This window comes from Clavelina lepadiformis, chromosome 5 (assembly GCF_947623445.1).
Source record: "Clavelina lepadiformis chromosome 5, kaClaLepa1.1, whole genome shotgun sequence".
NCBI classification, from domain to species: Eukaryota; Metazoa; Chordata; class Ascidiacea; order Aplousobranchia; family Clavelinidae; genus Clavelina; species Clavelina lepadiformis.
Genome location: NC_135244.1, coordinates 2,530,387 through 2,542,994, shown reverse-complemented (window position 1 = coordinate 2,542,994; position 12,608 = coordinate 2,530,387). Strand labels below are relative to the sequence as shown.

Sequence of the window (12,608 nt, the reverse complement as noted above, 5' to 3'; positions counted from 1 at the left end):
ACGAAGACTGTAAACTGTTGAACATAAACATCGATAACACGTTGCATTAACAGCAGCAACTGTGTACTGTATAAGGAACGATACCCAAAGTAACGTTTGGTTGATCTTATTTTGCAGTAAAATATTTTACTGTTTTTCTTCGATTTTAAAGCAAAATTTGAAAAAATGTGAAAAATCTCTTTTTATTTTTGCTCTTTTTGTTTTGCCAGCAGTTAGATCGCTGCAGAATATTTATTAAAAATATTACAAAATATTTATTAAAACTGAAAAAAAAGTCGTTGAAAAGCCAAATTTAATTCTGTGAAACCTGTTCGTTGAGTCAAAAGTCAGTCAAAATAACAGATTTTATTGTAGATAATAACAACACGTTATAATTGTCGGCCTCATGCGGTCAATCACAGCAATCAAACAACCGATTAAGTACACAAACTAATCCGGAATTTTTATTTGTATAACTTATTCGCTCATTACATTGTCTACTTGGCAGGTTTCACTTTGGCGTTTGCATTTTTAACCGCATCAGTTTGCTCCGATATTTCCTCGTCAATGTTTTCCATCACCGACATAAACAACCTGTCGGCGTTTGCATCTATCGCGAAAGAACGAAAGATGGAGTCGTCGGTTGCCAACGAGGAGTCGTCTTTTGGGAATTTCCCGTTCGACTTTTTCTTGTAAATCGGTTTGTAAGATTTGCTCTCGTCGATATTGGAAACTTCAGCTGGAGAATTTGTATAGGCCTCTGACTGTTCGTTTGGACTCGTTGAAACGCCCAGGTAAGTCGACGAGTTGGCATCGTTAGCGGTTGATATTTGTTTATTGCTGTTACCTTCCTCAGAACTGAACTTGGTGTCTATGGTTGTGACCGAGCTTTTTTTCCGGTTACCTCCGTAAATACTGGGTAGGGACGAAATCCGACGCCGTCCGTCGTGTGCCACACGTTGGGCACATAAAGTCACGCCATCTAAGCAACGGTCGATACCAAGTTTCTCGAAAATCGCTTCACGTAATGATGTTAACTCTTGTCGGAACTCCAAGTTTCTCCCGTTGTAAATGAAGAAGTTCCACAAGCTGTTGCAAGATAGGATGATAATTCCGATAAACTCGAACGTGTTGTAAACCAAAGCGCCTTGCACGTCCACTCGTCTCGGTTGGCTGAAGTAGATAGTTCCCACAAACAACGAAGTGACAGTTATAACAGCAACAGGCACAATGCTTAAGGTGAAAACTCCGACCATCAAACCCAGGGTGCGCGCAAGTCGCGTTTCGATCGATTGGGTTTTCCTTTTCGAGCCTGCAGTCAGAGTTTTGCGGACCTTGCCGTGCTTCTTCGTCCAATGAAAGGTTATGATATTGACGATCCACATCACTACTAAGGGAATGGCAAATGCTATAGAATACAGAATAAGTGCGCTTTGTCCCCTCAACGCCACTAAAACAGAGGCAAGAAGGCCGTACTGCAGGGTAGGCGTGAAATATGGTAGCACAGAAAAAAAAATGCCCAGAAGCCATAGTACCACGCAAAGAATCACTGCACGTTTTTTAGCTTTGTCTTTTCTGTATGATAACGGCCGGTAGACGGCGCCAAATCTGTCAAAACCGGCTACTGTTAAGGTGTAGACAGACACGGCCAATGAGAGCACGGTAAAAAATCCGACAAAATTAAAATAAGAATCACTGTAAACCGACAAAAATCTATTCGCAGGCAGCCTTAGTTCAACAGATACACCGTCGTCGAAAATGCTATTATTTTCTAAATACCCAGTTGCATTGATAAGAGGACCGTTGTGAAGGCGGGTGAGAATAAGCATGCCGAGACTGGAGGCAAATGTTGGGAAAACAAACAATCCAATAATGAGATCCGCTATAGCCAGAGACATCTTATAAACTCCTTGACTATTCTGAAGTTTTTCGTTGCGTGTAATTGCTGCGATGACTAGAATATTCACTGTTGCTATGACAAGTCCAAGAAGAACACAGACTACCATGATTGACACCATCTTTGCTCGGCAACTGCGAAAGAAAATGAAGCGTTGGTCGAAACATGACTAATGATAAGAAAATCGAGTCGTAACAAAACAAAAATTAACCTTAGAGTAAAGCACATATATCATTATCTACCTGGACGACATGCATGTCCATGAGGTTATGATTCGTTCTCGGAGAGTTTCTCCGTCGTATCCGCACCACACTACTTCGCATGAGGGTAAGTTAACGTGGATGACTTCATGGTAATCTCCGAGATGATCTTCGTCGGCTTCATAAAGCGCAACTTGTACACAAGGCTTCGATAAATCGGACGAGGAAAGCGAGTTTGCTTGAAGACGAGATATTATCGAGTTCCACTGCGCATAAATCGATTGATCATTGGTGCTGTTTGTCCCTGTTGCTACAGTTTGTGTTTGTAATTGATCGTGATTATCATTACGCATAAAAGCTTCTTTAACTTCGTCAAAGCAACTGTCCACAAAGGTTTCGTATTCGCAGAAATATTTGTAAACGTTTTGGGTGTACTCGGTGTAGTTGAAGAGTCGTTGCTTGCATTCATCTCCAAATTGTGGACATTTCCAACCTCTCAAAGTTTCGAGATATGCTGTCAGGTGTCTACTACCCTGACTCCATCCTCTTTCAAACTTCTTTTCAGTTTCATTGCAGCATCTCTCGATGTCTGTCCTGTTACCAACCAGGTATCCGTGAACGTAAACGCATTCCTTGACTTCACCTTCGTGCTGTTTGGGAAGAGACGTTGATGAGTTTGAAACCTTTTTAGCGAAACTCGACGAAGCTAAAAGTAAAACTCCAGACAGGATGAGAAGAAATCTTGGAAAGTTGTCTCCATTTAATCTCGCAGCTACTACTTTCATCTTCTATACTTGTGTTTACAATTCCGTAAAATATTCAGCTCGTAGTTGCAGCCCGCTTTTATGTAATGTGCACGATTTAAAACATGCGACATGTTTTCTTGCATTAATTATGCGGCCCAAATTGCACTCAGCGAACGTTTTGTTTTCATGTCGTGCGAGTGAGAAAAGGTTGCATGAAAGGTTGTTTTTTATTCCCCGAAAAAATCTACAGTCCTCATGGATTCTAAAAAATCGTGTTATAGAGGTTGTGACCTATGGTGTATTATTCGTGCTGTCGTGATAAGAGTCTTCAGTGCGAAGATTAAAACATAAAAGTGTCCCTTTAGATTTCCCTGAAGCGCAAAAAAGCATCATCATAAAACTTTCAACAGACTTATCGTGTATTTTGCAAGTTTGGCATAAACTTTTGTTGCGTAATATTATTTTTAAATGATCGATGTTCACTTGCTGAGATGCGCTCTGGTCACATGAATGTTTAGAGATGTACAAGTGTCACGAAATTCGTTGCTCACGCGTAGTCCGCTCTTTATTACAGTTTTGGATGTTAGCGAAATTTTAGCAATTAGCATCTTTTAACGTTTGTTTGTGTCTTGTGTCTATTGATTTAGCACCTTTGGTAAATATAAATGTTGTTCGTATTTTTGGAGGTTTATCGCTGTCTGACTGAGGGAAAAGAAATGTAGCTTAAAAGCAATCAGGTTGTTATATTAACGTGACAACGCTATACATATGGATACTCGCACTCAAAGGTTCAAATGTGAAATTAAGCCTGGTTTTATGGAAGGGAGAATTTTCGACAAACGTGGAACAATCAAGTAGGGATAGCCGCAGTACTTTCTGGGCCGGATCGAAATAAACAAAATGGCGATACACTGAATGAAGCGTGATATACTGGAGTCCAAACACGACTTGTTTTTAAAATGCCTCTGTATGTACAAACGTCGAAAGACAAGAAATAGCGCATTTTATTATATTTTGTTTATAGTCACTCAGTCGATGTATGGCGGCAGGGTTGGGCACAAAAACAACTCAACTTTACAAACGAAATACATTCTTTCATATTTGGCTAACAGCATACAATAAACTACAAAAAGAAACTGAAGAGTGATTTTAATAAAGCGATCGTGCTGTAATTTACAATTTCTTTATCTATAAAAGTCCGGTCATTAGCGGATTGTAATCCTATAAAGCTGACAGACAACTATGAAATAAACAAGCATCAAAGCAACGTTATTTTAAGTTATATGATAATTATTAAGTAGACATCTTGATTGTGACTGACAAAATTCTGTCACGACAAACAACCCTCGTAAAAGCTGTTGTGCATCAGTTACAGTAAAACTACTGATGTTAAGTCGGCTGTCCAATGGAATAAAACAGCAAACATTGGTCACAAGAACTTCAATTATTACGCTCAACCTGTACAGTTTCTTATCCTATGATGTCGACAAAAAGAGAATTCCCCTGAAGGCAATTTAACCATAATTACGTAACTAAAATTTGTTTGACGATCGGTGCGCGATTTATTGTGCTTGACGCCCGATGACACCTTGTGATTACGTCACACTTTACATCATAAAGAGTTTTGAAGTTTAGAAGAAGTTTAGGGCTTACAGCGTCTGCGATAGCAATGAATGCATATTAGTTTTATAAACCACATGAAGCGATAGAAAGTGAATAGATGCTAAATCAGTTTGAAGACGCAGGTCGCTATGAGATAATCATCTTACAGCATTTAGTTGTAGCGTAAAGTAGCTCAAAAAGTAAAAGTGTACGAACAACAAAAGATGTGATGCGGACGTGAAACGATCCTTATAAGTTCCAACCTACTTCTAAAAAACGAATTTCCGCTACAGACATGGGTGAGGTTATTCTGCAAGAAAATCGACCAGGACAGGAAATTGCGTCAAAACATTATGTGTGACTTAAATGACGTCATATTCCTGCTGTTATAATTTAACAACATTTACATCGGCAGCAACACAGCACGGGAGTTTTGCATGCAAATGACATCGCTTGCTTGCTTGCCCTAAATAAAAACCGTATCGATATAATAGTTAAAGTATCGTCTTTCAAGCAGACTGCTAATGGTACTCAGCAGTAGCGCGGCGTTAACACATGATGCTGATGATTTTCCATCAATCAAGATCGTATCTTTCTCCCGTTCATGGCCGCAAAGAGTTGATGACGTCACGTAACCGTGAGAAAATTATTTTTCGCGAATTTTCTTAGATAACGGGAAAATCCCTTAACGAGGAGTGCCGTTTTTTATTTGAAAAACAATTCCAAATTGATAACATCAATCAGAATATTAAGGACGTTTTCAAAGCATCTTTGGTAAAATCAATAAAAACTATCGACATATATTGTAGTAGTTTCACAAATGTGCAAAGCTTCACTTGGCTTCACCTCAAACCTTTACTTCAAGTGGGGGAATTCCCACGTGTCTATGACGTAACTTTGGGGTATGAGCAATGTTACAAAAGATTTCCCACAACATCTCATAAATCAAACCTTACAACAAATCTTAGACATGACACATCCGTTTATCCGTTATGATGCAGCGAAAGACATCACAACTGTAGGTTATAAATAAGTTACTAAATATAACGCTATGGCGGCGGAAATCAACCGACACGTAATGCGTGATCATTTCGAATTGAGATCTCAAACTATGTTCGATTGTGCGAGTCATGCATTTCAAAATAGCAGAATTTCAGCAACTCTGTTGATATTTGTATCGAAGTGAAGATAAAACCATGAAAAGAAAGCATTTTACCTTTTGCATAGGTTTTAAGTAGTTGTTTCTTCCTATGATCAGCTAATGTTGCTTGAGCTCAGAATAAATGTTAGTGACGAGTTCAACATTCAGCAACGTAAGCTTCAAAGTTCTCAAAGGTGTCAGTTTATTTTGCTAAACATTGGAAAGCGTTTTACTTTGTCTCTAAGCGTTGTTTTTTTAATTGTTATTCAGCATAAATCTGCACATAACCGTCAATATACGATGCTGATAACCGTGAAAGCTCACAGAGCGATTTTGATATTTTTGGGTCTTGTGTTATTGACTCCATTTGGTTCAAGCCAGTCCAACACGACAAGGCAACAAGAAGACAAAGACCAGAGTGACGACATAAGCGAATGCATTTACATTCACGGATACCTGGTTGGTAATAAGACAGATGTTGAGAGATGCTGCAATGAAACTGTGAAGGAATTTGAAAAGTTGTGGTATTTGGGAAACGGTCGGGATTTGACCAGTTACTTAGAAACATTGAGAGGTTGGAAATGTCCACGATTTGAAGAGGAATGCAAGCAACGACTCTTTAACTACACCGAGTACACTCAAAACGTTTACAAATATTTCTGCGAATACGAAACCTTTGTGGACAGTTGCTTTGAAGAAGTTAAAGAAGCTTTTATGCGTAATAATAATCACGATGAATTACAAACACAAACCGTAGCAACAGGGACAAACAGCACCAATGACAATTCGATTTACGCGCAGTGGAACTCGATAATATCTCGTCTTCAAGCAAACTCGCTTTCCTCGTCCGATTTATCGAAGCCTTGTGTACAAGTTGCACTTTATGAAGCCGACGAAGATCATCTCGGAGATTACCACGAAGTCATCCACATTAACTTACCCTCATGCGAAGTAGTGTGGTGCGGATACGACGGAGAAACTCTCCGAGAACGAATCATATCCTCTTGGACATGCATGTCGTTCAGGTAAGGCAACAATTTTAATAAAATTCTTATGTAGCGAACTGTATAAGTTGAACGAACAAGTACATCAAGGATAGGCTTATGTATAAGTTACTTATATAGTGTCTTATCTTATAGTGTCGAACAATATAAAGTTAACCTTATAAGAGTGCCAAATTATATCCTGTTTCTGATTTTACTTATCAATTACTATTATGGCTAAATCGTTTAGAATTTAAAATGGCAAACTATATCAATAATAATCAAAACTGTCAATAATCACCTATTTTTAAATTGCACTTAATGTTTCGCAGTTGCCGGGCAAAGATGGTTTCAATCATGGTAATCTGTGTTCTTATTGGAATCGTCATAACAACAGTGAATATTCTGGTCATCGCAGCAATTACACGCAACGTTGATCTTCGTCACAGCCAAGGAATTTATAAGATATCTCTGGCCGTTGCGGACTTGATTGTTGGTTTAATTGTCTTCCCAACCTTTGCCGCTACATTAGGTCGTCTCGTAACAACACGTCTAAGAGACGGTCCTCTTGCGAACGCGACTGGGTATTTGGAAGTTGATGGCGTCCTTGATCAAGGCACGTCAGTTGAGATAAGTCTACCCGCTAATAGATTTCTGCAGGTGTACTCGCGTCCTTATTTGGATTTCATTGGTTTTTTCACCGTTTTGTCGTTGACTGTGTCAGTTTTCACATTGACAGTTGCTGGCTTTGATAGGTTTAGCGCCGTTTACCGGCCGTTGTCCTACAGGAAGGACAAGGCTAAAACCTACGCCAGAATACTCTGCTTTGTAGTATGGCTTTTAGGGATTCTCTTTTCCATGCTGCCTTTATTCACACCAACCTTGCAATATTCCTTGATTGCTTCCATTCTAATTTCGTCCGGTGGTCGAGGCGCACTCGTCTTGTACGTAGTAGCCTTCGTCATCCCGTTGGTCATCATGTGGGTCATTAATATTGCCACATATCAATCGACAAAGAAACATGCCAAAGTACGAAGACATTTGACAATCGATTCAAAGAGGAAAACCCAATCGATTGAAACGCGACTGGCTCGCACCCTGGGACTGATGGTCGGAGTTTTCACCTTAAGCATTGTGCCGGTGGCTTTGGTTATTCTAAGTTCATTGTTTGTTGGAACTATCTACTTCAGCCAACCGAGACGAGTGGACGTGCAAGGCGCTTTGGTTTACAACACTTTCGAGTTTATTTCCATTATCATCCTATCTTGCAACAGCTTGTGGAACTTCTTCATTTACAACGGAAGAAACTTGGAATTTCGAAAAGAGGTGAGAGCCGTGAAGAAATCGCTGTTCGACAAACTTGGCCTTGACCGTTGCTGCGACGTGATGACGTTGTGCGCCCAGCGTGTTGCCCACGACAGCAGACGACGTTTCTCGTCCATTCCTAGTCTTAGCACTTATACGGGAAACAGAAAGAAGAGTTCTCTCGCAACTTCAACCATCAAACTGAGCTCGGAGAGTAGCACGCTAGATCAAACCCCAAGCATGCTCAAAACGACAACGAATCTGGATGTCTCCACTACAGGGGCAAACGGCAGGTCAGAAAATAACACGAGCAGCCAGACAGAATTTTCAGTTGCAAGCGAGAAAAAATCTTACAAGCCAATTTATAAGAAAAATGGTAAAGGTAAACACGCTGGCCCGAAGTCCCAAAACGGCGACTCCTCGTTGGCGACCGACGACTCCGTTTTTCGTTCGTTCGTGATAGATGCAAACGCCGACAGGTTGTTTATGTCGGTGATGGAAAACATCGACGAGGAGATCACGGAACAAACTGATGCGGTTAACGGCGGAAACGCCAAAGTGGAAAGTGAAAACACACCTGTGTAACCTCAGTTATAATTGCCGTTTATGATCATGAAAGACATTGCTTTTATATTTTCAATTCATAAGTTGTTGTTATTGTATTTGTACCGTGCAATGGACGATATTTCAATATTGTGTACAAATCATTTATATCGCATTTAACATTTTAAGTTGCATCGTGTCTGGCGTGTTTGTTACACTGAAAAAGAATTAAATTCAAAGATTGAAATAGATTGAAATTTGTCCGCAAAACGTGATAATAAACAATCGTTTTGATTCAAAGCTTCCTGTGCGTCACAATTGTCGTGAAAATACGTCGTCTTAAAATATTTTCATAAATTGAAAGAAATCAATCGGAATAAGACATTTGCGGAGTTCTTCAGAGAAAACCATCGCGTTTTGGCCGCATCCGTCCTTTGCGTCTGATAATTAATTTTTCTGACAAGATCTTTGGTTGAATTGTAAATTTCTTGTAATTGTTTAATTTCAATTCACTCGAAAACAGACCGTCTTAATTGAAATTGGTGAGGCGCATTTCAGCGTGACAAATCATACCATTCAAATTTAGATAACTTCATAGACAGCAAGCTTTCTCAATTTTTTAACCTCCCTTCTGTGCCTGGAAAAAGTTAACAAAACAATATATGATAGAAGTATTTCACAGAAGAGAAAATGAACAGTGTTAGATTTGCGGAAATGGCCTTAAGCAGAAATCCCATACAAGCTACATGGCCATAAAGACTATCGACATTATTTCACACCACAGCAAGCTCAGCATCCATACAAGCAAACACCATTACTGGGACAAAGCAACAAACATCACAGAGAAAAAACTTTTTCTGATATATTTGAGGTTGAATGTAACGTTTAGTAAAACTCTGACAGTTTGGTGAACTTGCGATGCCAATGCCATTGCGACTGCTGGGGTGATACAAAATACCATAAAGCAAGTCTTAAAAAGTGAAAAAAACTTTGGCTGTCTTGTTTTCTTTGAATTGATTTAATCGAGTTAATGAATTAAAAAAATACAGTTGTAGGCACATTTTTCGAGATACATTAATGCTTTTAATTGTCTTCTTTGTGACGAAAAGACTCGTAATTGTGTTCAATAAAGGTTATTCAATTTTAAGGAAATTCTCCTTTGTACTTCGATAATTACAATTACGTGTTTTTCTACAAGATTTTGTAAATTTAGATACGTAATCTGTGTCGGAGGTAAGGAACAGGAACAACTTCCACCAGCGACAAATAGCAAACAGTTTATTTTCAATTCAGGTTGGATTTTCTTGTGCGCGGAGACCGTGTCAGTAGTGCACAGCTTAGAGAGAACATTGCTCAGGAACGACGGCGAAGTAGGCTTACTCGAAATGGTTCCCACGCAGTTCGAGCGAAATATTCAATATCTCTAAACTCCAACAACTTTTGCAATCAAAAAACTTCTAAATACACCTGCCCTGGCATAAATTGTACAAGAAAGTTATGATTGCCTACATTGTAGTATACTGGAATGTAAACGTTTCTTGAGCGTTTATTATTTGAATTTATTATTGTCACGTGCCATTGTGATAAGTCAGCTACTTTTTTACTGAATTAACTTGACTCAAAATGTCTACTTTCACTTATCCGAAAATTACAGACTAATTAATTACTAAATAAGACGGGCTCGGAGGTGTGAGAAGTAGGCTTGCCTGAAGCGGCGTCTGGTGTAGTCTGAGATGGAGAAAGAAGAAAAACATCAAATAACGCGAAGAAAAAAGGAAGAAATCAACTGGAAGTGTTCTAAAAACAAGAAAAAAATTATAGACTTGAAAGCACAATGAGCTCTCAACGCTCAATGTTGACAGGTTTGGCGCTCTTAATTTTGCTCATAAGCGAAAGGTACTTTTCAGTTCAGAGTAAAAATTGCAAAACAACTCGTTAACGAGACATGTTTAACTTTACAGTTTGTTTCTTTCGTTGAACGATGGTGAAGAAAAGTTTTCACAGCATAACGTCCAATACTAGCATGGGGGGATTCGACATGAAAAATTTTATTGCGATATTTCACGGAAGACGGAGAGTATAGTAACCATCGATTCATGCTTATTTCTGGCTACGCTGTTAAAAGAGCTTGCACAATGCGCAGTCATTCGTTATATCAAAATAAAGTTAAAAACACTCTTGAATAATTGTTGCATATGAGGAAATTTGTGACCAGAATATAACTTAAACAACAGTAAGTTCCGAAACTGAGCAGAAACAAACTTGCCACCATACGGGTCGCTTTGAGAACTAAACTTTTTATATAAATGAGACGAATGGTTGATCATTTTAAAAAGTAAACTCATGTCGCCACCTGGTGGACAACGTAATAAGTGCAAAGATTTTACAAAAAAAGGAAAAAGTTGCATTTTAATTACCGAGTACCGACAGTATTTTCTTAATTCGTGAAAAACAGATGAAAAAATGGTCTATTTCAGAAGTGGACAACCAAGTGACGTCACAATTTGCTTTGCTGGGTTCTAGAATACAAATGCATCCTGTGGTTGTGTACTCCTGCACTAGGCCTAGACTGTTTGGTTAGTTAGGGCACACAAGATCTTGTTGGATAAAACCATACTCTGCAGTCCGGCGTACATTTAGGGTTGCCATACCGTCCGGAAAATTCCAGACATGTCCGGAATGTAGGGTTAAATTTTGAAATAGCCCAATAGCCTAGTGAATTCACGACACTATGTTCAAAAATCCACTCAGGTATACAATGGATAGGCAAAGCATTGCTAATGTGACGTCATATTGACAGACAATGTGTTCATACCTCATTTTTAAAAACCGCTAGTGGGCACTAAAGAGTGTCCGGATTTTAGGCCACGAAAATATGGTAACCCTAGCCGTACATGTCATTACACATCACAAACTTAAAAGTAAACACTCATTTTTTCTGTCTTTGCATTATGGCTTCCACAAGCATTTCTAAGTCATGATACTATTGTACCTACAAGCAGCTTGTCATTTTTGAGGTCTATTGCAGATTTGGACAACCAAGTGATGTCACAATTTGCTTTGTTGGGGTCTAGTATACAAATGCATTCTGTGGTTGTGCACTCCTGCACTAGGCCTAGACTGTTTGGTTAGTTAGGGCACACAAGATCTTGCTGAAAAAAACCATACTCTGCAGTCCGGAGTACTTGTCATTACACATCACAAACTTAAAAGTAAACACTCTTTTTTCTGTCTTTGCATTATGGCTTCCACAAGCATTTCTAAGTCATGATACTATTGTACCTACAAGCAGCTTGAGAGTTTTTCAAGAATTCTTCCAGCTTCATAAGTGTTTGATACGCCACAGGCTGCCATGCTACTTCATATTTTGCCCCAATGCAGTCCCCGGCTAAGGCCGCCAGAGCAGACCCTTTATACTTGGACAAGAGCATTTAAGAATTATAGAAGTTATAGTTATAGTTGAAAAACTCTGTAGTCTGTACCACCGGCAGTTGCACACAAAACCGAACGTGAAAATCAATGGTATGAGTAGCTTACCACCGAAATCGAAGTTAATAGAAATTACTGCAAGCCCCATCACAGTTAGTTTCTAAATCTTTTAAATTTTAAAATTCATTGCCATAGCTTTTATATAATGGAAGTTTTTTTGCAGATTTTCCATCTTTTTTCATGGAAAATTAGAGAAATTGGGAGTATTTTTAGTTTACAGTAGTCACATGACAACGAGCGTCAACATAACTTATTTTCTATTAACTTCAGGTGTCAAGTGCCATAATGTCATTTCCTCGTTTAATGTCCTAAAAGAATCTAATGTAAAAACAAGTTTGATTAAAGTCAAAGAACGTTCAAAATATAAAACAAACACGATTAACGCTTTCTGTAATTAGGCGATTATTGCTTCATCATTCTCGTGTTAGGGTAGAAAAATGCTTTAGGACCAAAGAAAATCCATTTTTTCACGACCTCCATTTTATTTGGATTTTTTTTATTGACAATGATTTGCCGATCATCATTAGAAACTTTGGTAATCGTCATGTTTTATGACTGAGAGAACACGTTTTGTACCTTGGCGGTTTGTGCTAACTGGGCGTGTGTTAACTTTATTGTCAGTGCCTGTGAAAGAATATCTCACCAATAAATTGAAATGAAAGTGTTTTTATCTACGAATGGCTCAGCAATGCTCTCTCACAATGAGCTCTTTTATAAAAAAAA

General features: G+C 38.8%; 2 protein-coding genes across 2 annotated transcripts; one reads left to right on the top strand and one right to left on the bottom strand.

Annotated features, from left to right (window-relative positions):
• Positions 1-330: 330 nt before the first annotated feature.
• On the bottom strand, positions 331-2,861 carry LOC143458800 (uncharacterized). The gene is made up of 2 exons (XM_076955671.1): positions 2,119-2,861; positions 331-2,010 (listed from the first exon to the last, which is right to left on the bottom strand). Exons 1-2 carry the CDS (start codon positions 2,859-2,861, stop codon positions 477-479), a joined length of 2,277 nt encoding a protein of 758 aa, XP_076811786.1. The 3' UTR covers positions 331-476.
• A 2,813-nt stretch (positions 2,862-5,674) lies between these two features.
• Positions 5,675-8,647, top strand: LOC143460716 (uncharacterized). The gene is made up of 2 exons (XM_076958324.1): positions 5,675-6,590; positions 6,881-8,647. Exons 1-2 carry the CDS (start codon positions 5,686-5,688, stop codon positions 8,436-8,438), a joined length of 2,463 nt encoding a protein of 820 aa, XP_076814439.1. The 5' UTR covers positions 5,675-5,685; the 3' UTR covers positions 8,439-8,647.
• Positions 8,648-12,608: the final 3,961 nt, after the last annotated feature.